Source organism: Pteropus medius, unplaced genomic scaffold (genome assembly GCF_902729225.1).
Source record: "Pteropus medius unplaced genomic scaffold, Ma_sr-lr_union100, whole genome shotgun sequence".
Taxonomy (NCBI): Eukaryota; Metazoa; Chordata; class Mammalia; order Chiroptera; family Pteropodidae; genus Pteropus; species Pteropus medius.
The window spans coordinates 2,559,392-2,585,802 of record NW_024351073.1 but is presented as its reverse complement, the minus strand read 5'-3'; the positions used below and the strand labels follow the sequence as shown (position 1 = coordinate 2,585,802).

The following is a 26,411-nucleotide window of genomic DNA, read 5'->3' as shown; positions in this document are numbered from 1 at the left end:
TTTAAATCCTTGATGGTTGGCTCTTCTGTTTCTTTAGTATAAAATTTTATTATTAATTTATTTATGCTACCAAGAGCAAATGTAACCTATACCATTTCTACTTTTGTTGGAAAAGAATATCTTGTCATTTAAAATCATATATTTTTAGTTGTAAGTGAAGTTGAACTTTTTAAATACGTTGATTTGCCATGTATTTGAGAATTATTTATTTTTCCTATTGATTGGTAGATAAATAAGTTGTTTACCTATAATGTTTCTTATATTTAGTTTTTTTCTTTGTTCTGGCGCTGCCATGTTTTTTTGCCTCCTTAGAATAAAATCTATTGCTGCTGAAATTTGTTTGATTTCTTTTGATAATTCAAAACTCTTCTTCCTTACAATGATCAGATACTCATCCCTTCTTGCCCATTTTTTTCTCTATTTAACTCCTTAATCCTCTTGTATTTATAATTTTTTTTCATGTATGTTAAATTGTTTGTTGTTTTTAACCCACATTAACTAATGTCTGAGAGCCAGACATTAAGATATTTTATTCTAATTGCCAGAACATGGACAACTCCTATACTAAATTTCATGCTGAGTAAAACTTTAAATTTATAGAATTTTAATGTCAGTTTGAAATTATTTGTTAAATAGCAATTCCTCTACTTCTCTATCAGGAATGTCCTACTTTTTCATATTTTTGTACCAATAACTAATGATTTCATGTACTAAAGGTATTAAGAAATGTTATATATACTCTTTCTAAAATACATTTTTATTACTCGAAGAAAATTCTGACCTACCTAGTTCACAGATAATGGCAATGCATGCTCGGACCATTCTGTCTCTTTCTTGAAGTCCATCATTGCCAACTGCTATTAAGGAGTTGGTCACAGAGCTAGGAAACAAGGAAGCATTCACAGTAATCATCTGTAATATGGAGAAAATAGAAAAAGAAATTACTACATAACATTTTTAAAACCTATTTTGTTTAGATTAGGTGCTTAAGGTCATACAATATTTATAAGATTCAGGCATCAATTTTAATCTTTTGCTTCATATGAACAGTTTGAAGGATTAATATAACTAATAACTGATGCAGTAAATGTTAATATCATTACTATGGAAAATGTGATGACTTTTTTCCTAATAGACCAGACAATAAATTAGTTGACCAACAAGATTTAATGTTTCTGAGACTCTTTGTGCCTCTAGAATAGAACTGACATTTAAAAAACTTTTCAGTACCTAGACAAAGTAAATCAGTGGTGACAACAGCTGTCAACATACTACTATACTATTACATTCCTAACTCCTTCCCCACATTCCTATTTATCTCATTATCTCTATTCTCTCCCCAAACTTATTGGTTTAGCCCTTTATTCTTTCTGACTTTGACAGCCTAATAATTTCCCTATCTCTAACCATCACTTACATAGTCTGTTTTTAATATTTCAAAAATTATAACAGAAATAGTATGTACCTGGTGATAAAATTTGGGTGAATCTCACTTTAAATGAAAAATTTGATTGGCAAAAACATATTTGGAAAACTGAAAATAGATTAACATATACCTTCAGTTTGGAAAATAGAAAGAAAACAAATCAGGTAGTTAATTATTGTTTAATAAATAAAGATTTGGTAGATGAAGTATTTCAGAGTAACCGGTCCCTGGAGTAGGAGTAGAAAAAAATGTTTTCTTGTGTTTGAGTGGTGATAAAATATTAGGGATAATTAATCTGTCCTGGATGTTACTGGATTTATAATCCTGTTGAAAAATGAGACTTGTATGATAAAACAATTAGAGAATGCACTATAACTACATTAAAGATATCCAGTTATGTCCTACAGAGGGTCAAAGGAAAGATCTGTATTGACCGGTGTACTTATAAATGGTTTATGTTAAGTAGCATTATGTGATATTGCAGAGTTCAGCTTAAATGACAGAATACTGTTCCATAACCATAAAATACAGAGATTTCCAATAACTACAGAATCTACAAAAGCTTTCACATTCATTTCTAAATCAATGTTTTCCATTAATCAAAAATGTTGGAGAAGAAAGGAGGGAAGGAAAGGGAAAGGAGGTGTTGAAAACTGGTCTTCTTGGGTGAGAAAATTCTAATTTCTTATGATATTAATTTATATTGTATTTTAATGCTTATTGATATATTATTACACTTCTAAGGAGCTTATTAGAAAAATTCCTAAAATAAAAAAATGTATGTAATGTATCCTGAAAAGAGCTGGCTAGGAAGCCAGGCAAACTGGCTTTCAGAGCTAAATTTGCCATTAGTAAACTGTTACCTTGACCAAATCAATCTTCTTTATGCCTTAGTTTCCCCAGTTGTAAAAGAAAGATGAGTATGACCAGATGATTTTTAGAATTTCAAGTATAAAATTCTACTCTGTGAATCTCAAGTGTAGTGTTATAGAAAGGATACCTGTAATTTAAATTTTACAAATAAAATCTCTTATTTTCTAAGGACACATATGCAAAGAAACTCTTAAATTCTGTTTAAGCCAGCAAATACTTTTCTTATAAATCAATGAATATTTAAAGGAAAAGAATTTATCTCTAGTCAAATAAAATTTAATCATCTTTTTAGGCATGGTAATACAGAAATATATAAAACAAATTAAAGGTCGTAAGTAGGTAATAAATTTGCAAACTGCAAAAAGGAATTGAAGAAACACTGAGTTCACTAAGGGCAATACTTAAAATTTGAGCTGAGACTGCAAGACAAATATAAAGTAGAAAAGGATGAAAATGAAATGAAAAGAGTAGGAAAAAAAGTAATTATCATAGTAGGGGTGGAAGGCAGCTCGTCTGCATACATAATGGTATAATAAGACAGGTCATAATTGGCTGGACCAAAAGTGGGCTCTGAATGCCAAAGTAAGCTTAATGCCAAAAGGACTTGTAGGCCAATATAGGTTTGGAAATTGAGAAAACTGGGTTCTTGCTCTGGCTTTGCCAATATCTTGCTGTGAATGATTTTCCTAAATGAATCCAACTGTTAAAACAAACAAACAAACAAAAACTATGATATATTAATCTCTTGTTAGATAAAGAAATGACATATGCAGAAAATGATGACTTAAATTGGGCAGGCAGTAAGAATTTAAATAGGCTAAAAAGAGCAGCAGCTGACAAGTGGGAAAACTACACAGAAAATTAGACAGGAAAAAAACAGGAAGGAGTGCCTGGATTGATAGGAAAAAAAAAAAAACAACTCAGAGACACTGAAAAAGAAAGAAGCGAAGAAACAAAAACCTTCCAAATGGATAATAGGTGAGAAAGAAATAAAGGTAACATGAATATTCCTTAATTATTCATGGAGCAAGTTATCCTAAAGCAACAAAATTTTTACTTTCACTTTAAAATGTAAAAAAAAAAAAGTACTTTTACAGAAAACTTTTCTGAATGCCAACAAAAAAACCCACAGTGACCTAGTAATTATAATATTATCATTAATTTCTACTAGCTCAGTTGCCAAAATGTTGCTGGAAAAACAAAATATACACTTTGGTTGTTTAAAGTACTAATGAAATTATAGTCCCTCTGGCCAATAGAGGCCACTGTTCATTCAGCAAGTATGCTTTCTTTTTAACTCAACTGCTTTTAGCTAAACCAAGAAGGAACTCTGTGCCACAACTCTTCCTCTGAACTTATATCCTGCCACCAGGTACAATCAATTAATTTTCCTGCTCTTGGATTCACAAATGATATCTACCACAAATCACTCTGTACTTCAGAGGATAACAGAGTAGAAAGTATTTTTGTTATGGCATTCCTAAATTGTTTTCAAGATCTGTTTACTTTTACTGGACTATTTAATATATTGTAACTTGTACAAAATGTTTTACAAAATTGAATAAAAATATTCACTAAATAATCTAAATGAGCTAATTTAATTGTTTGAATCCATATGGAACTATCTTTTTTTCTGAACGCAATTTCTAGGGCAACAATTCTCAAAGTATGGTCCATGAAACTAAGGGTCCCTAGGCTATTTTCACCAATTCTGCAAAGTATTTTCATAATAAAACAAAGACATTATTTTGGTATTTTTACTTTCGTTCTCTCACAAGTATACATGGAAGTTTTCCAGAAGTTCCACTGCATAGGAAATCATAACAGACTGAATGCAGAAGCAGATGGGATAATCCAGCTATCTTCTACTGAGACAAACATTAAATAGAGTTCAGCAAAAATCTAAAAAAAATGCCACTTTACTAATTTTCTTTTTAGAAAATTGTTATTTTTATAAAAATATTATGTGTTTACATTAATGGGTATTATTTTTAATGTTAGTATATTTTAAAATTTCTTTCAATTCCTAGTATGATAAATACTGACGTATATAACCGAAAACCTATTCTAGGTTCTTCAGAAACAATTTTTTAAATTTTGAATTCTCAAAATCATGGCAGTAGGAAAAACTGTATGAATAAATAAAAACCATAAATCTAATTTTTTAAGTTTGAATTTGAAGAGGCAAATCATGGTCCCAACATTAACAGTTAACTTATAACAAAAATTGATATTCTATCTCCAATATCACTCTTAAGAAAATTACAAACTTAAGACAACTCATCCATTTACTTCTCCTTTACTATGTTTACAGGTAGGTGCTATTACTAACCTCAACCTAGACAATTCGAAGAGAAAAGAAGGAATCCAGTTAATGTATAAATTCAACATTCCACCATTCTCGAGCATGCACTGAATTTCAAGATGGAGAAAGAGAAGAGCTAAGTTTTAATTGCTGAATAATTTTAGATGTTTTTTACATCAAAACAAATCTATACTTCATGAAATCTCTTCAAAATTTAGAATCAAACGCGATAACTTTAAGGTGAAACATGATAAAATTCTCACTCAAGCTGTGTCCTAACCAAATTAACACTCAGTCCACTCTGTTCCTCTGCCACTGCGGCATCACATTACATTAAACAACAACAAAAATTTCTTGAAGGCCTCTCATTAACAGTATTATGGATTATCCTTAACACCTTTTTCAGAGTTTAGATTTTGACTTTTTATCCTGTAGAATAGCCTAAACTGCTTACTGTAACTGCCTATGTACTGCAACTAAATTCATTTTCAAAACAACCAGCTGTAAATATTTGTGACATCCTTTTAATAATATTAACTCCAAGCATACAATTAAGAGAAAATCAGAGTAGGGAAGAAGTAATTCTCTTTCTCCAATAACATTTCAAAGCAGTAATTTCATTTACATGTTCACTAAAGGGAGAAATATTCTTTATAATGAACATTTTATAAAAAATATTGTCTTAGCTATACTCAATCACATAAAATAATGACACCAAATATTTATGCTTATCTTGAAGTTTAATAGCCCTATTTAACTCATATATAATTTTAACAAAACAAAAATGTTTATGAGAATTTAGCCTTTAAATTTTAATTAGAAGATTTTACAAAGCAGTCTAAATCTAAAAATGTAAAATACTTAACATGAAAACCATAAATCTGCCTTTACTCTTAAACATAGAGCATACCTTTCTGACTAATCGAAGTGCTTGTGTCCTCTCTACCTCGTTGCTCTGCTGTATGTCAATGCACCTAAATAATACACAAAATAATTATTGATAAAAATCTTATTAAACAAGTTTTGTAGAATACTAGACCAGACCCGTATTCGTAATGTCGATATGGCATTTAAAATTTTTAATACATGTGATTTTTCAGTACCATCGGATATTTAGTTAGCTTACATATCTTTAGTGATATGTTATAATAAAGCATTTCAAAAGTAACAACACTGAAGCACAAAGATTTTAAATTCTAGAAAAGTAGCCACAATGATTCTATTTTATCGAGATGTAATTTAAAATCTGAATGCATTTCAAAAGTTAATGCTCAAATATCACTTAACTGACATTTCTAATATTAAATTATTGAATTTCTAAAAAGTTTTTGGTTTACGTTGCCGAATAATATATTTTTACTTATGTTTAGGCAGTTCACCATTCTAATCAATACTTCATATATAAATAGCTTGCCATTCAAAAAATAATTCTTCTCTCTGTATACAATTAATCTAAAGCAATTTCATTAAAAATTTACAGACACTGAATTTCATTTCTGGCCTCAACCGGGAGGCTTGACTCAGACCAACTCTCCTGCCAAAAACAACTAAAAAGATTGAGCGAACTACTTTGTAAAGCAACTTAAAAGGGCAATGGATAATAATCCCTGGGAAGAAAAGCACAAATTCCACATCCAACCAGGCTTTGCCCCTGGGGGCACTTGTCAATCCTAGTTTTAGGGAATTAGCACCCTAACAGAAAGCAAAGTCTTGTTGGACTGGAGGGACAGTCTGAATTTCAGGGCAGCCAAAGTGGCTGGGACCTAAGGAGAAAAATCTCATGGAAAACACAGGAAAGTGAGCACAAATCTGCACACAACTTCCTCTCCAAGGTACTTGGCCTATCTCTACGTTGTGCAAAAGCAGGGTTAAAATCCAAGAAACCAAGCAGAAAGGTTATAATTACAGAGTGAAAATAGTGAGTGCTGATGAGGATGTGGAGAGACTAGAACTCTCAAAAATTGCTGGTAGAAGTGTAAATCGGTACGATTACTTTGGAAAACCGTTGGCACTATCCATTAAAGCTAAATATACATAATAAACTTTATGACCCAGAAATTCCATTTCTATATATATAAGAGAAATGAGTGCATATGTCCACCAACGGAATTGTACATAATGTTCAGGAAAGCTTTTTTCAAAATAACCAAACACTGAAAAAAAAAAAAAAGAAAATCATCAACAGAATAGACTAAATTAATTGTAGTCTATTCATAACATGAAATACTATACAGCAATTTTGAAAGATCAACATGGATAAATCTCTCAAATAACACTGAGGAAATAAAAAGAGTAACTAAGCATACTTCCAATAAATATTGCTCAAGAACAGGAAAAACTAGTGTAGAATGAGAAAAGTCAGGATAATGTTTACTACTGGTTAGAGACACAAGGAAACTTGACTGGGATGCTGATAATGTTCTATATCTTATTCGGGATAATACAATATTTGGTTGTACATATCTGTAAAAACTATCAGGCTTCACACTAAAAATCTGAACAGATTATGGTAGATATGCTAAAACTTAATACATAATTTTTAAAACATATAAAAACATAGACAGCTCTCAGAAAATTACCTGGCTATTAAATAGTCCACTTTCAATTTAAGCACCTTCTGCAGAATACTGGAGTCTTGGATGAGATATCGAAGAGCTCGTAGCCCTGCTGCCCTTACTTCTTTTGCTTCATTCAATAAAGCTAACCGCAAACTGTATGAAAACAAAAGAGTTCTGTTGAGCAAGTTCAAATACACATAAAATTATGTTACTATATTCTTCCTCAGTTGAAATAACAAGACTGGTTTTTACAGATGTAAAAATCATTGCTGTAAACCATGGAACTTCACTAATGTTATATTTTAATCTGCACCTCCTTGGTACGAACTCACCAAGTTTTGTTTTACTTTCTGTAGTTTGTTTTATACAAACAATGAGAAATTAAATATGCCTTTCCAAGCTGTATCACATATGCCTCTATAATCTATTCACCTCTGTTTGTCCACCTGCTTCCACCTCTTTCAAAGAATCACTGGTTTAAACCAATAAATAAAAATACTTTAAATGGCAGTAGGCACAGACTATATCAATTTTAATTCTCAACAATGCCAAAGAGATGGTTATGATACTATAACATTACATCTCTACTGGGGGGCTTGAACAAATCAAGTTTGCCATAAACATATTCTGTCTTAGGTTAAGACCTAGAGATAATTGTTCAGGTTCTTCTTTGTAAAGGGAATAACATGATAACTTTTATTCTATAAATTTCTACAAAAATCTATAGATTTAATTTAGAAATTTACATTGTAGAAATCCAGGTCTTTTTCAACATTAGCTTTGATTCTTTACATTTGATAATTACAAAACATTAGAACAGGATAAGAAAAATATTGGAAATCCTGAATTTTTCTAATATTCAAAACTGTTTCTATAAGACCAAATATTAGATGTTAAAGTATCCTATTTTTAGTTTAAAATTACTAAAATTGATATTACTAAAATCTAAAAGAAGAGAGGGAACTGAACTATACTTACCAAATTATGATGTCCTCATAATTGAAACCCAGTTTTTCTTCACTGTGGCCAATATCACAAAGAAGCTGTCAGAAAAAAAAAAATGTGTATAAGCTATGTTTTTCATCTATATACATTACTTTTTTAGACTAGAAAATGAGGTATTTTTCTTTAACACAATTTTGAAAAATATATGATTTTACAGTTCAAATATGTAGATTAATTTCTATCATCTTTTTTTATTTGACCTGCCAATTTTAGATTTCTTTAAATCTCCTGTCTTGCCTTTGCTGAATTAACTAATTATTTTTGATTATTCTATTTTTCCCTCTCAACAATTTTACTGTTTTATGGTGTTTGTCTGGAAATGATTTTTTTCCCTTTTGTTTTTGGAGGATACTTTCCTGGATTTATTGATTTTTAGGTTAGCTGTTTTCTTAAAACAATGGCTTCCATTTTTTCTGTTATGTCTGACATCAGTCTTACTGCTGGCTCCTTTGAAGGTCACTATCTTTTTCTCAGACTCCTTTCATGATTTTTTTTTCCTTTGATTTTTCAGCAATCTTGTTGTTCAGGGAGTGATTTTCTTTATATCTACCTTGATTAGGGAACAGATAAATTCCCAGTCCTCTGGGTTGATATATTTTATCAGTTCTAGAAAATTCTGTACATTATCTTTTCCAAATTACTTCTGGCCAATTCTTTCTCTTCTCTCCTTCTAGTAATTCAAATGTCAAATATTTTTGTGTTTACTACAGATCTCCAAATCATCTTCTGCTTTCTCTGTTCTCTTTTATCTCCATGCTTCAGTTAGATGTTTTCTATTTGTCTTCTGATATGGCTAATCTTTTATTATATCTATCAAATGAGTTTCAAATTTTAGATATATTTCTCTTCTTGAATACTATTTAATTTTGTTCATGTCTAATATTGTAATGAAAAATCTTCAGTTTTCATCTATTTTCTCCATAGTTTCTTCTATTTCCTATACATTTTAATCATATTTTAAATATTTAAAGTGCTTATTATCTAAATGGATGTGAATAATGTGGATCATACTTTGGTCTATTTCTATTATGTTTTTCTTTTGTCCTAGTCCTGTAAGTCCTGTCTTTAGGTGGATCCTGTAATCACTGTATATGAAAACTTGATTCCTGATGTTATCTTTCTCCAGAGAGAGTTCATTCTTCTCCCCATTAGGCCACTGGACAATGCTGAGTCCAGATTAGGTTTCTGCCCTGGTAAGTAAGACTCAGTCTACCTCTGGTTTTTCTTTTCCTTCCCTATCCCCCAGGGGATTAGTTTGAAGATGATGACATGTTTAATTTTTTTCTTACCAAAACACTACAAGCTTCACCCTGATTTTCAAAAATTTTCTGCTTAGGTTTTTAAGTTTCCCATCCCAGGTAGTCCCAGGATTCAACAAATGTACTGAGGGGGAGAATCTCCTTATACCTGATTTCTCCTGGGTCTCCACCAAAAGCTCTGTGATGTTTTTATCCTCTCAGCAACAGTACTTCTGGGCTTAAAGTCTGAATCCTTAGCTTCCTGCCCACACCTCACATCAGCAAATACACCCAAGTAAAAGTTGTTGGAGAAGCTCACCTCCACAAGATTCTCCCTTCTTTAAAGCTTTAGCTCCTATGCTTCTTGTTGCCTGAGCAGTGCCCTGCTGCCTTCAAACAAGTTTTCATTAAGAATACTGATCTAATACTAGCTGCTTGCATACACCATTTGAATGAGTTTTGAAAACTGACTTTTATAGAAAAGTTACATAAAAGTTCCTCAAGTAATTTATTAGGCCTAACTGAAACATACTAAAGAGAAGACTGATCATTCATTTAATTAATACTAAAGAATCAGAAAGGTTTCCAAGTGTTTTTATTCTTCTTCCTCAATATGAAGTTATGAATATCTTAACCATACAGAATAAACAAACTGAAATGACCATCTCATCTGCCTCTGGAAAAGAAATGAACCCAAAGAATGTACAGCTGACCCTTTACAACACAGGCTGGAACTGTGCAGGACTACTTATATGCAGATTTTTTTTTTTTTTTCAATAAATACACTGGAAATTTTTGTGGAGATTTCCGACAATTTGAAAAAACTCACAGATGAGCTACCTAGCCTAGAAATATAAAAAAATATATTTGGAAAAATTCAGTATGCCTAGAATATCTGTAGATACTATTTTATTTTATCATTTACTACCAGAAAATATATACAATAATACACCGGAGACTATCAATAATTAAGTTTTTGGAGAGTTAAAAATTATACAAAGATTTTTGACTACATGCGGGGTCAGCTCCCCTAACCCCCATGTTGTTCAAGGGTCAAATGTTTTCAGAAGACACAATATTGTAGCAAAAAAGCTAATGACATAAGTTCACTATCCTATTGGTAAGATCCTTGTAAAATTTCCTATCCAATTTCTTCTTTAGAGACAGAAACAAAGACAGAGAGAGACAGAGGAAGAGGGGGAGGGAGAGGGAAAGGGGAGAGAGAGTTAGAGGGAGGAGGAGTGTGAGGAGGGAGGGAGAGAGAGAAGGAGAGAGAGAGGCGGAGAGAGAGAGAGAAAGACAGAGAGGGAGGGAAGTAGTTTCTAAATAGAACAAGGTAAGAGATAGGACTAGAGCAGCTCTCAGATACTGAGACATTTTCATAGCAGGGATGGAGACTATAAAAATGATCGCTCTATGTGGCGGAAAATGTTGTATATACAGGTAAGTAGGACAAACAAGCTAAAAGGCTTTTCTTCACAGGTCATTATCCAAAATGGTTTTACTGGTATTCCTATCAAATCCTTAAAATTCTGAAATATGATAAACAAAGAAGCCTTAGATTTTCAAGAGTATAAGTATTTTTTTGTTATTTTTGTTTTGTTACATAATGTTGTAAGTACTTAAAGACTGAGAAGAATGAGGATTTTTTATACATATACATAGATTTTAAATAATGTAAGATTTCCTAAGCTTTGAGACAAGAGGAAGATAAAATTGATAAATAAACATGACATTTCCTGTTTCCTAAAATCTGAATGAAATACACTGAAAAGTGACATTTAAAATAAAGCTAACCAAATTGGCAAAAAATTGTTTAACATGATTATACCAAATAAGAAAATATAATGCTGATGGGATTATACAATGAAAATATTTTGTAGCATAAACTGAAAAACTGCACCAGAATCAGAATTTGCTTTAGGCGATTTATATTAAAATAACATAAAATGTAAAGTGGGTTCAAGCACAAGAAACTCATGACATTATTTACAATAGTAAGGAAGTGAAAACAAAATGTTTATAAAGGAGGAATCTTATGCATCTGTTAATATTATATAATACTTAAGCATGAGGAAAAACATGTATAATATATGTTGAGGGAAAAAATTCTAAAATATATACATTTTTTTAAAAATACAAATTTTTTAAAAATACATTTCTTCAGAAAGTCTATAAATCAAAATTTTAACATCAAAAATGAAAGTACAGTCATAGGTGTTTATTTTCCTCTCTGTGCCTTTCTGTATTTTACAAATGTTTTACAATGAATATGTATTACTTACATAATCTGGGAATGGTTTTATATATACAGTATTCATGAAAATAATAGAAGTAACATTGGTTGATTTAACCTTATCAATCCTAGAAAGTAATATTTCTGTAAATTAAGAGAACTGAGGCTTAGAAGTGGTAATACGACTTCCACAGGCCACAAAGCTAGTAAATAGTAAAGCCAGAAATCAGATCAAAACAGTCTTGAGTCCACACCCCATTGTGGAAAATGTTATTAAAATTTTGTCTTGCATTTATTTACATGAGGGCGGGGGATTGGATTAAAAAAAAAATTGAATAACCATCTTACTTCATTTCTCTAGTCTCAAAAGTGGTATGAATCAAGAGTCTGGTTAACCATACTCTGGCTATATTCACATAAAATGAGTAAGTTTAACTATCGTTTCTTCCAGAAGAGCTAACTAAAAACACACATCCAAAAATTGCCCGTTTCAAAAGATGAAAACGCTCAAAAAAAATAACACTTATCACCACTAAAAATAATTTAGTATTTACTTGAGATTTCCCAGATATTCCAGATTACTAGCACTGTCACTGTATGGTGCCATATATTAACAAAAAAGAAAATGAAAGACTGTTTATAATAGTGTTATAAATATTCAGACCTCGGACATATAATTCATAATTTTTTCCATATCAACATATAAAATATTGTGCTTTTAAAATGGAAGAATGTTACTTCCTTAAAACAATGATTATAAATCCCATCAACTCAATTTCTAAGAAGGCAGTATTTCCTTTTTTGTTATAGTAGTAAAGGATGTTAAAATAAAATGCTTTGAAACCGTAGGGTTGTCAAGGGTTGGTTTCTCTCCTAAGTGTGTACTTGGTTCTCATTTCTTGCATTATCTTTTTCACACTTGCCAGATAACCTTGAAAAAAACTAGATTCGAAAACACAATTTCGAAATTACCCATCTTCTCAAACGACAAAGTATACGACTGTTCACAATTTATCATTTGCTAGAGTTGGCAGTTTTGAAGAAAAGGTGAAAAAAAAAAAACCCAAAAAATTCAAAGTTACTATGATCTTAAAAAGCACACACAGTTTGGAAAGTATTTAGAAAGAAGTATCTTTTTCTGCTACCTAATATCAATGCATTTCAATTGCAAGAAATATTTCTGAGAAAAATGCCCACTCAGTTGGGACACTGAAAAATCACAAGTAAAAACTAAAGAGAACAAAATTATCATAATCCATGCTATTTTCCAGAGACAGTAGATTGCTAGGGCTATGCTTTCAATGGTAGTTAAATAATGCTTTCAAGTTGTTTACAGAATTAATAGAAGAGGGCCTCATTAACCATTCTTAAATGAAAATATTCCTTTTCAATTAGAATTATCCCAAGCAGAAGCCAAATATTCTCTATATAAATAATTGACATATATATATCAGAAATAAAAAATTAGAAAAGGCAGTAAGATTTTGGTTTTTAATTATCAAAGAAATATTATAATTGTACTTTTCATCAGCAGGAATTCCCCTTTAAGTTTCAAAATACTGGGAATAAGAATTATTTTAATATAAAATTCTTGAAGTGACTGGCTCACTACATTACTAATTATCTCTTAATTTAAATAAACAAACTTTAAAATACAAATCAAACCCTTTAACCAACTCTAGAAAAGAGGCAAGCAGAAAGAGCAAGAAGAATGCTGAACTGGTGAGTTTAAACAATGGGAATCTCATCCTACCTACCTCAACTAGTGATTGCATTACTAATTAATCTTTACACATTAGGTAGCAGTTTCTTGACTACTATCTTAGCCATTAGAGGTAAATTCCTGTCTCCTGTATACGTTATTAAAATGTAATACTACCTGCTCTATCACATCGGTTTTTTATACTATGAATAAATCACTGATTGTTAAGAAAACATTCAAAACCTTTCAAATTATAAGAATCAGTATCATAACTGTCATTTAAAACGTTATATTATTTCACTGGGGTTCTGGTACTCCCCGTTCCACATGTATTTGTGACTATCAGTCACAATGTCTAGTTCAATGTGACCAAATAGCAGCAGAGGCCATGTAGAAGATGGTAAGAGAGGGCTAAGAGGGCATTCTATCATAGAATGCAATTAACACTTTTTCAACCCCTGTGTTGTTTTGCCTGAAATTAGGACCCAACATTTGGTCTTCCTCGACGTGAGAGAAAATAATTTTTTACTTTAGCTCAGTTGAATTAAGCTTGTTGAACTTGCTATTTATAAACCAACTTCAGCATTCAACATCATCCAAAGTCCACAGTTATTTTATGAGCATAACTGTTCAATTTAAAATTTTATATAAACAAAGCAAATATTATTACATAGTATCTCATTTTAAAATGGGGTAAAGGTTTTGATAACATGTCATTGGTTTGTTTTGCTCATTAAAATACAGGTCCAACATCAGCCAATCACTGTATTTGTTACAATTAATCCATACGGCTGTCTTATAAGTACTAAAATATTCGAAACAGGTTACCATCAATATTATATTCTGACAAAGTTTAAATAGAAGTCTAAACCATGTCTAGATAAAAAAAATTGTCTTGAGATGCTTGTTAAAATAATTTTTAAATATAATAATCAGTTAAAACTGAGCAGTTAAATGCTATTCCCAATTTACTCATATTGCTCTGAAAGTTAAATGAATAGTTCTCCTAAAAGAGAAGCAGACAGAATAGCCCAAACTTAAAAAAAAAATCTGATCACAGATTAGAATTTCATAGCCTGGTCTTTTCAGAGGGCAATTTATGAGGTTTTAAAATAAAAAGAACAAATGTTCTTGGCTAAGTCTTCACACTTCTAAAATTCCTACCTTGCACAAAAAGTACACAAGAGTGATATTAATGAATTATTTAAAATAGCAAAAAGAAGTAGGAAATACATATTCTTAAATGGTGGAACGATTAAATAAATTATGGTATGTGTATGTATGCATGTTTGTATATAGATGTATGTGTGGATATATATATATAACACATACATAAGCAGCTATAAAAAAGATCTATATTTATAGAAAAAGGATTCTGTGATATATTGGAAAGTGGAAAAAATTACAAATTAATGATCTCATATTATCTCATAAAAAAATCTTTGTGTATACATATATAATGATAAATAAACAGCATTCTATTAAACACTTCTTTTTGTTTAACTCTTTTAACTCTCACAACTCAACACACACACACACACTCAATACTAGAGAAGGATAAATACCTTCTAGTGGTTACCTCTGGAGAATGGTATTTTTGTCAGAGTGGGGAGGTGGATGGGAAATAAGGTGAGAAAGGACTTTCACTTTTTAACATATTATTCTATACCGCTTTAATTTTTTATATTTAGCTTATACTATTTTGAAGTTTTTAAAAAGAGCAAAATAAAGATTCCTTTAGAGATTTTAATATAAATATATGAGATTAAATAAAGAAAAAGAACTTTTAGACTGTGAAAGAGCTGAAATATTTTCATCTTTAAAAAAACAGGTCTTTAGATTAAGAGTATGTTGATAGTTTAAAAATAGAATGCTAAGATTATATTCATCAGCAGTCTATTATACACATTACTTTATCTAGTGAAATGATGTCAGAAGGTAAGCATGGATGTGTGACATTCACATGGTTATAGGATCATATCACTAGCACCCTTTCTTTATACTTTAAAAGGAGGCTTAATTCTGGAGATGAAGTCCACCCTACACAACATTTTAGCCCCATTGATCTACTAAATTAACTTAATCCTAACAGCTAGGCTTATAATAATAACAAAGCAAATGCTAATACAACAAAAACTCACATTTAAAATGCAAAATCTTCCCAATGTAATATAATACCTTAATTAAACACTTGCTGTGTGGCAGGCTTTAGAGAAGTATATAGGAGTAGAAAAATAAAAACCAGGTATTTCTTGTGTTTTAAGAAACTCAGTTTAATAAAGTAACCCACGACATATAATAATAAAAGAATAGATAAAATTTAGTAGATACATACATTAGCTGCTACAGGAACACAGAGAAAGGTAATCAACTAATTCCTAACTAACTAGTCATAAGTAAATAGTCTCCTGGCATCGTAATTATTTTTCTCATTTTCTTAGTGTATAGAGCTATTTTTAAAGAGATTTCTGAAAATTTCCAAATTTTACTCTATAAAGAAATAAACTTACATATTTTGTAGGAATACAAGCTGTAAATATTTATTAACCTAGCTCTCCAACAAAATGGAACTCAAAGATACATTACATTATGATTGAATTCAGTAGGTGTTTATTTTGTGTTAGGTATTTGGAGAAATTTTATAAAATCTACAGACATTTATTTATAGCAGTGGTTCTTAGGGGCGATTCTGTCCCCCAGGAAACATTTGGAAATGTCTGGAGTCATCTTTGCTTGTAGTAACTGGTGGAGGTGTGCTACTGGCATCCAGTGGGTAGAGGCCAAGGACGCTCCTAAATACCTTACAATGAACAAGACAGCCTCCCAAAACAAATAATTATCTGACCCAAAATGTCAATATTGTTGAGATTCAAAATCCCGGTTACAGTAAAAGCTTACCAATCTGCAACTCAAACGTTAAGCACTCATCTCCTTAGAGTCAGTCAAAACACTAAAAGAGTGGCAAAAATGCAATACAAAACACAAAACAAATCCCAAGCTGAAAGGCACTACCTGCTATGAAGTACATATTATGTGTCAAGCACTGTACTAGGACTTTGCCTTTAGTGGCAGCAAGACTACTTCAAAGTAAAGAAATATGCCCAAGATTGCCTTGCCAGTTAGGGTCAGAGCTAAGCTGTAGGTCCTCTTCTATTATCTAAAGCTCATGCTTTTCTCATTATATCACCAAACAGCCAAAACAGATTTTACCAAGGCCAATGTTTGCGAACTTTACTAATGGGACAGTCCTGGAGACCCAACTTATGGTTTAGTCCCTGATATTGTAGATAAACTTTACTAAGTTTGGTTATCTGGTCTTTAAATCCATAAATAATTTAAAATGGCAAATAAAAGGGCTGCTATCAGCTGGTACTAGGATCAGAGGGAACTGTGAAAACTGTAAAGAAAGAATATGGCAAAGCAAAATGCAAACAAGAAAAGAAAAAGCCCCAAAGTCTAGGCATTTTCATTACAAAGATAAATCATTCTATACTCTACAGTGGTACAACGGGGTAAAGGATGGTGGGAGGAAGGAATGAGACAAGAAGAGAAAGGTTAGCAGGTAGGGGAAGATAAAGAGAGAGGAGATGAATGGAAAAGCAGAGAAGGAATAGAGAGGAGAGAAAGAGAATGTGGAGGGAAGGGGAGATTGGGAGAGCACAACCCAAGGAGAGTCCAAGTGGAGGGAACAACTTAGTGAAATACTGTGGAAAAACTCAAAGACAGAGAAACAAGAAAATGAAGGAGGAAAATAGGAGGGGAGAGAGGATAACTGACCCTAACCCAAGACAGCCTGGGACTAGACAGAAATAAATGGGGAATAGAGAAGAAAAAAGAAAAGTGTCCAACAGATTCCCAGAAATAGATATTTAAATCACTTCTAATCCAAAAAGTTCCATATGTGTACTGTTCATTATGGTTGGTACATACTAGCCACAGGTGGCTATGGGCACTGGAAATGTGGCTAGTCTGAACTGAAATGACTTATCAGAGTTGAATGAAGAATGGTGAAATAAAACTGGAAATTTAATAGAAGGGATTGAAACCCGGAGATGAAATTTGCAACCTTGCAATAATTTTGGGTATTAAAGACTTGACAATAACACACTGAAGAAAGGTATTTTAAGATTTTCATTACATTCATAAAAATGAAAACATACATAGGGATATTTTTGAAAATCCCTTCTCAAGCACCTATTCAATGTTTTTAAAAGCTGTTTTTAAAAAATCACTTTCTCATTCCTCATATAAAAGAGGGGTTCCCACAGTACTGTGGTCCGTGGCCTGTTAGGAACAGGACTGCAGAGCAGGAGATGAGCAGTGGGCAAGCAGGCGAAGCTTCATCTGTATTTGCAGCCGCTCCCCAGTGCTAGCATCACTGCCTCAGCTCTACCTCAGATCATCAGGCATTAGATTCTCATAGGAGCACCGGTTCCTGGTGCCAAAAAAGTTGAGGACTACTGATTATAAAATAATTTTCTCATCTGTTATATAAAAATAAATGCCAGAGTATTTTGAAATTTCGCCAAAGAAAAATAAATGCATATGTACTTGTTTCCCTAATTATGGGAAAAAAACCTAACCTATTTTATATTTACTGCACAATACCCTATTGAAAAAAATATGTGTTATATAGTCACTATATTCTTAACTCCTTTTATTTCTATCAAATCAAATCAAATCCAAGCCACAGTCCAATTACCAGATAGCAAAGAACTAAAGACTTTGGGGTGTTAAAACAGTGCTGCTGAAACTTTAATGTACAAAGAAATGCACGAGAATCTTCATTAAAATGTAGACTCAGATTTAGTAAGTCTGGAGTGGGGCTGAAAATAGCGTATTTCAAACAAGCTCCAAGGCGAAGCCAATACCACTGGTCTGTGGATCACACTTATAGTAGTAAGGGCTTAAAACATACCATTATTCCTGTATTTAAAATGGAACAAAACCATTTATATTTAGTAATCTAAAAAAAGAAAATAAAATTTCCCAAAAGATCCACTCTGATTTTTATTTATGACATCACCTCAAATAATAGACACTTCAATGTTTCCAAGAGTTGGTTGTCAAGCATTACTAGGCTCAAAAACATACCAATCCATCAAATTCAGGAATTCTTCGCTGCTAATAGAGAGCAAGTCAGTATTTACTTAGGATGAAGGCCCCCACTTTTATCTTGGGTTCTAACCAAGATCCAGATACTAGTAATAGAGTATCAAGGAGAAAGAAAGTTCTAATATTTCTGTAGGAATTATGGTTATACCTATGAAATGCAACATATACTCATACATATACACAAACATTTATCATATATTATCACCTAAAAATACATATAAAAAGGTAAGCAAAATACATTATTATGTGACTAACAGTAAAAACTGGATTATGGACTTCTCAGTGATTTTTTTCTTTATTCTTTCCTGAATCTACCAAATTTTCTACAAGCATAGAATACTCCCATTATTCGAATACTTTTAAATTTAAAAACACGTGATGAAATCCATGAGAAGCATTATAGGAAAACACTAACACTGAGTGACTCCTCAAGAATTTCTTATTAATGATGGTTAAGAAGCACGTAATAAGTCACCTAATAAGTATAATAAGGAATAAAGAATTTTAGATAATATTAATAAATATTGAAGTTACTTACCTTAGTAAAGTTATTCAAATGGCCTAGCTTTCTCATATTTGATACCCCTTGCAATTTGGCCACATTTTGGAGAATCTCCCTTAAGTTATCAGAAGGTTCTAGAAGAAAAGACAAGATAATTCAACATAATTTAAAGAGTATCTTCCTAACCAAACACACAAAACATGCAGTATTAACACCTCATAATTTTGGTTCTTGGCTTAAAGTTTAATCTCGATATCAAATCCATCTACTTAAATGACTCAAAGTCCACATGGATGATTCATTCAATGACCTTTACATTTATACTCTATTCATACCTATGGACCAACTCTGTGTCATCACCTGGAATTATTCGACCACTAAATCTTAAATTTCAACATCTCAAATTTCACTTCTAGCTACAATGTAGAAACGGGCACCAAAAATACTATCCTATTTGAACTAACAAAAAACTAGACAAAGTATATGAAACTATAGTTCTCAAGACACTGGACATCAGGAAGTAAAGAACAATGATCCCTGAGAGACGTTAAACAAGCAAGTGTGCTCTACAACTGTCCTGGTTTACTGTCTTAAGAGCATTTTCAGGCCTTGGTGCTGAGAGAAGAAACCTAGGAAAACTACGAGTTGAAGAGACAGAGCTCACAGTCCAATGAGACCAAGAAGTATTAGAAAAGAGAACATTACAGAGAGAACTCTGAAGATCTGCAAAGGGATCCCTTCAGGTAGTCAGTATAGCAATGACTGGTGTATGTGTGTATGAATTAAGGGAAAGAGCACCCTGTATTCATACAGAACAGGTAGCTGCATGAAAAGTTTTGGCTCAGTAGTGGGAAAAATCAGATTAAGACTAAACATTTTTTTGACCCCACCTAACAAATCTTCAAAGTAAGACTTGAAAGAATTCAACTGTTTCCAAATTAACTATGCTGTGTCTCAGACCAAAGCTCAAGAAGATTTATAAAAGAAAAAATATGAAGCATGTAAGGAGGTAAAACTAGCAATGTTTAGCGTACAATCAAAAATCATCAGGCATTCATGTAAAGAAGCAGGAAAATATGACCCATAATGAGCAGAAAGATCAATCAATTGAAAATGACCCAGAACGGATACAATTGTTAGAATTAGAAGAAAAAGCAGAATTGGAAGAAAAGGGCCTTAAAACAGTTCTTCTAACTGTTATGTTCGAAATCTTAAGGAGAGGCATGAAAGGTGTAAAAAGCACTCAACTGAATTTCTGGATATGAAAACTACAATATTTCAGATGAAAATATACTGGCTGGGAATAAGAGCATAATAGCCTTTAGAGAAAGTAAGAATTGTGAACTTGAAGACAAAGCAATAGAAAACTATCCAAAATATAACACAAAGAGAAAAAATAAGTTAAAAGAGCATCAGTGAACTATGGGACCTGAAGCAGCCTAACAATTACAACATGTGTAACAATTACAATATGTGTAACTCTTTCCTCAAAGGAAAGAAATGAGGGATTGAAAATTATTTGAGGAAAAAACAGATGAAAATTTTCCAGATTTGATGAAAATAAGCCAATAATTCCAAGAAGGCCAACCAACCCCAAGTACAAGAAACATGAAGAAAACTAGACCAAGTCACATCATAATCAAATCAAATTGCTCAAAACCACTGGTAAAGAAAATCTTACATGCAAATAGATAAACTGCATAGAAAAAAGCAAAGAAAAGGATGACAGCAAGTTTCTTGAGAGAAACAAGGCAAATGAAAACTACAGAGGAACAACATCTTTAAAATACTTAAAGGAAAAATGATATAAAAATGTATAAAAACCATTCTCAGCTCACTTGCCCTACAAAAATCGTCCACAACCAAATATGGTCCCATCTTCAGCAGTATGCCAATCCCTGGAATAGCGTCAAATTTCCTCAGGCTGCTAATAAGCTATTTTTCTATCAATATATTCGGCATCCTATTTGTTTTAAAGAAAAGCACAATCTAAAAACAAAAAACAAAATCCTGTATCACACTGCAGATATTTTAAAGGGCCATTATGACTTCCTTTGAGATGTTTATCTGTTAACACAAAATCAAGGAAAGATTTGTTTTGAATTAGTGTTTTCCTCAGCAAACGAAACTGTTAGCTTTGTCCCATTTTACATTTAGCTTGCATCTACCTACCTTGCTCCACTGTTATGTTAGGCATGACAACCACAAATTGGTTAGGGTTAAACCACTAAGCAGACTACATATGCCAGCTATTTCCAATCACTCTGAAATTGCAACATACTGAGATCATTCATTTGATCTTAGAACATCTACAAATTTTGAAAAATGTTTTTTAACTCCAATGAAATTGGATCTAAGTGGCTTTAGAATATGTCTTTATAATTAGTGACCCTTCGAGATTATCTTAAAAGTGGAATAAAAACAGTTCACCACTGAGTGGGATCAGATCTCATTAAAAAGAGTTGCAAGAGACCATGGACAAGTCACTGTATTTAGTAATATCTTTTTGTTATAATAAGTGGTATCTGTTTGGAAAGACTGAGGAAGAAAAACTGTAAATAATCCAATGATGTTAAAACGATTTAACTGTATTTGAGAACTTCATAAAAACTTTACAAACATCCTTAACATAATTTAGAATGTACTGCAGTTTGCAAAGTCAGAGTTAAGGATCGAAAGGAGCAAGTGTGAAACTCACCTAATGGAAAATATACAACCTAACCATTTGACATCAATTTATAATTAGATTGTCAGGCATGAACAAAAAATTTCACTAAAATAACGACACACTACTAGGTAACGATCTGATAGGACTAACAGTTAAGATGAGGAGTCTGAAAAGATATATACTTAACAAAGGCTTGCAGATTTCTAATTATTGCATATTTTCTAGGTACAAACTGGTTGCAAACATTTTTTAAAAGCCACAATGTTACAATCATCTTACACAAACATGTTATACAATCATATTCAAAACAAAATCTCATATTTGAGTTGATTCAGTCAATGAGTAGTAACTGAATACCTATTATGCTCAGTACTTTAGGTACTAAGAATACATCAATGAGCAAAGAATAAGGTCTTTAATGGACCTTACATACAAGTGGAAGAAATTTGCTAATCAATAACAATAAAAAAAAATGGACACTCTTTGAAAACTGACAGGTGGTAAGAAACTAGTATTGGGCCAAACATCTGCCTAATGAATAATGACACAAAAATAAACCTACCACAATGTAATACAGGTGTTAGTCAATCCAAATCAAAATGAACCAGCCTTTCTCCTTCTTTTCCCCCATCACCCCTTTTTTTATATAATTAATTACCAGGAACTCCCAACTAGGGAATAATTTCAAAGTTTCTTCATGATCTATTTACTGAAAAATAGACCATGTTTCCTCTCAGAAACAGAGACATGAAATACTATATAATGCTTATGTGCTACGATGTTATTGTAAAAAAATGAGAAATCCCTGGTTTCTTCCTCACCTGCTAGATCAGGAGTCTGCATTTTTTTTTTTTTCTGGAAAGATCCATATAGTAATTATTTTAGATTTTGCAGGCCATAAGGTCTTTGTTTCAAATACTCAACTCTGCTGTAGTACCAAGAAAGCAGTGATAGAAAATACATAAATGAATGAATGTGGCTATGCTTCAATAAAATGAGCTTGGCTCAGGAGTTTTACTCTGCCAACTTCCTATACTAGTCAGAACTTACACACTAAGAAGAGTAGTAAGCAAGCTGAAATCAATGTGATTTTTATTGGGGTGGGGGGAGATGGGAAAGAAACAATAAGAAATTTAAGAGGTTTACCTCTCTCTATTTCTTCATACTCTCACTAATGTTTCAAATTTAGCTTCCCGAAACTGTCTATTGATTATAGTGCTATGTGAACAGTATAAAGCAAAAATGAGATAATCTATTAGGATATTCTCTGTAGCCTTGAAGTTTAGGAAACCCACAGCTGCATAAGGGAAAAAGAAAAATAAATTGTAACTAGCTGGCTATGATGGCCAACCATTCAATTGCAAGGAAGCAAAACACAAAAGAACTACTAGAATTACAGTGGCTCTTTTCCTCTTATTGTGTAACTTGTAAGTCCTGTGCTTGTTTCTGATGCATCTCTCTGGACATAATGAAATAACTGAAGTCAACTTTAAATATTAAGCAATTTAATATTATAAAAACATATACAGATCTACATACACATACACACAGAAAACCACTAGGAAAACTATAATAGAGCTTTTATCTATCTATATGTATATATCTACAAACATACATATACATATATATATATTAATTCCCCCTCCAGCTTAATTCTCTGTGTATGTGCATGTGTGTATACACGAACTCACATATATGTATAGGTGTGTGAGTAAACATACGTTTATTTCAAAGTGTTTTCAATATAGACTGCTTTGAAACATGCTGCAAAAAAACCTATATTAACATCTTTACCTGTTGATAAATATACAACACAAAATTGACTTTTATACAAATTCAGGTTCAAGTACACGTAGTAAATAAATGTCCAAAAACTACTGGCATACAGCTATTTGGGAGTAATGGAAAGAACAACTTTGGAATAAAAAAAAGAACTGGATTCAAATGTAGCTTACTCACCTACAAACTATGTAACCTTGGATAAGTCATTTAACCTCATGGGAATCCATTTTCTCCTATCTATCATGAAAACAATAACCACTTACCTTTTAAAGCACTGTTACAAGATATGAGGTGCAACTTAGCAATAGTGCCTGACAATAAATAGTAGCAACCATAATTAAAAATTATTTGTTTAGTAAAAACAACTGCTATGGATCAAGTGAAAGTTATGTGGTTAGCTGAAGCAAATGTTTAACTCACATATTAGTGTGTCTAAATTAATGAATTTTTGTTATATGTTTTAGTGCATTACTTTTATGATCCGAGATTTGCTCATCTTTAAAGTAGAAACTTTTATCATCTTATCTGCCTTCTTGAAATATCAAAAAGTAATTAGGAATAAGAGCAGAGTTGAACAATATTTTTTGTGACTTACTGCAAATATATATGAACAAATGTTACCTCAGCAACAAACTACAAAAGCTGGGCACATAAGAATTTAATATATTAAAATTAAACATGACCACAAAAACTTGTATATACTTATGTCCTTAATATTATCTATGATTATTGTAAGCAGACATAAATGATCAAAAATATATGGAAATTACTCTAGTTGGTATTACTTCTGCAAAAGCCAGCATCAAATCTATCTTCTCTATCAGTAAAGACACTGGAATTACATCTTCTCACCCTAGATAGTTGAGGAAGCACTGCTTCAAACTATCTAACATTTCCTGAAATTCTAACAATTACTAACATCAAAGAGCTTCATAATATGGTAGAGAAAGGTATCTCAACGACCACACCCTGGGGAAAAGGCCTTTGTTTTACCTCTAATGCAGAGGAACTCAGGACTTCCCAGGAGAACCTACTCGGTCTCTGGATAGAGCAGTAGAATATTTTTTCTTATACTGATGCCAAAATCTGCCCTTTTTAATATTTTTACCTATTTGTTCTGGTGTAACAATCTAGAATTTAGAACAATTATTATCTTCTGTCACATACTGAAAATAATCATGTTTCCTCTCAAGCAACTGTAGCAGATAACAACTTTCATTGGTATATTTTAAATATAAATACTGTAATAGAGATGGGCAAGGAAAACCTATCGATCAATTACTACTGTAAATAAATCAATTCATTATAATTTTCTTAAACATTAAGTTTATCATAATAAAAACTAATGTTTTCATAGGACTAATGAACATGACGCACCTCTTGAGAAGGAATGATTTAAATAGAGGCAGTGTTACACAGCAGCAAGATGGCACGAGAGTCCTCAGTCTGGCATGCCTCATTTCTCTACCCAACTTGGAGGAAATCCTTCTCATTCATTAGAATTCTGGCTCAGGAATGTAAAGGTTTTTCCTAACTTATAAGCTCCTTCATGTTCCCATGACACATTCTTCATACCACTATTGCAGCAGTATAACAGTCCATATCTGATCTGCCTGGATTCCAATTTATACTAATGTGTCAGTGTAATTATTACACCACCTCTTTTTACTCCTCAACATATGCCAGGTTGTATTAAAAATGATACAATCACCATAAATACTGATACTTAAATTTCAACTACTATTTCTAAGATTTTCTTAAAACTAGATGTTATCTCTTTTTACCAGAGACTGAAAGAGAACAGTTTTGTTGGGTTCTTGTTCTAGTGCTCTACTCTTACAATGATGATGGAAGTAAGAGGTAAAGCAAGTTGTGCTGATCTGCACCATTTTAAGACTGTCTCCCAATGGCCCAAGGGATCAGATCTCTTTTCCTCCACATTAATTCTGAATCCAAAATTCAGGTTACCTTATTTTATACTTTCCTCTTTCTATTTATACAAAAATATGTCCTCCTTTTTTTAATTCCAAAGGATTGCTCATTTTGAATGATTTGAAAGGGAAAAGGTTTATGTTCTAATGGGGGGAACCCTTGTTGAAAGGACATATATTTAATTGGATAAATTAAACAAGTGACATCTATCAGTTCACTGATTTGTTTTAAAATTCTATGAACAAAAACCATGTCTTCAATTGGTTTATTATGATTATGTTATTATAAGATATAACTATAGACCAAGACTGACCTAGGTACAGAACATTCAAAATAAAGTCAGCCAGAAAGTTAGTGATTCATTTGAATAGAATTTCTATTAACAGTTGTATGACTATATAATCTTAATAAATAGAAGTATAATCTTTATTTCAAATCATTAATTTGAATTATAAATACAACTGAATTTAATGGCTTAAAATTAAACTTTAAATGATAGAATATTCCTCCCAAAGTTCCTAAAGAAAAAAATTAGAACAAAGTCACTATTATATAGTAGAAACAATATAGTGGGCACACAGGTTTCCCCTCTGGATTGTAATCAGTAATTTTATTACTTATATCATTAAAAATAGAAATGTGTTCTATAAAGAATAGTTTTGATTCATCCTGGGAGTAGCTCTGTATTTAAATTTCTAAGTTTTATTCAATTGTACATTTTAGTGCTCAGTATTTGCCATATACTGGGCCAACTGCTAGGTGAAGAAATTAATATAAGGTCTCAGCCCTGGAGATTAAAATTAAATGGGAAAAGAGAGGCACATAAACATTTAATAGTAATATAATAAAGAGGTAGGTAATAAATACTATGAAAACAAAATGAAAGAAGGGTGCTTGATAGAGACTTCACTAGACTGTAAGACAAGTGAGGACAGGAAACCTGTCTGTCTTGTTTACATATGCATCCCTGGTCTCTGGCACAATGCCAGGCACATGGTAGGTACTCAATAAACACTGGTTGAAAGAAAGACTGAGCTAGAGAGTGAAACAGTTGTTAAAATGGGAACTG

At 31.9% G+C, this 26,411-nt stretch overlaps 1 protein-coding gene across 6 annotated transcripts in view; it reads right to left on the bottom strand.

The window, feature by feature from the left end:
* Positions 1–26,411, bottom strand: part of RICTOR (RPTOR independent companion of MTOR complex 2) — a 100,555-nt gene that overhangs the window by 47,004 nt on the left and 27,140 nt on the right. For all 6 annotated transcript variants that reach the window (XM_039842616.1, XM_039842619.1, XM_039842613.1 and 3 more), the window contains 5 exons: positions 18,997–19,094; positions 8,141–8,205; positions 7,184–7,315; positions 5,515–5,578; positions 786–912 (listed from right to left, as the gene is read on the bottom strand). In XM_039842616.1, coding sequence (XP_039698550.1) covers positions 786–912; positions 5,515–5,578; positions 7,184–7,315; positions 8,141–8,205; positions 18,997–19,094 — 486 coding nt within the window. The remainder of the gene's footprint in view (positions 1–785; positions 913–5,514; positions 5,579–7,183; positions 7,316–8,140; positions 8,206–18,996; positions 19,095–26,411) is intronic.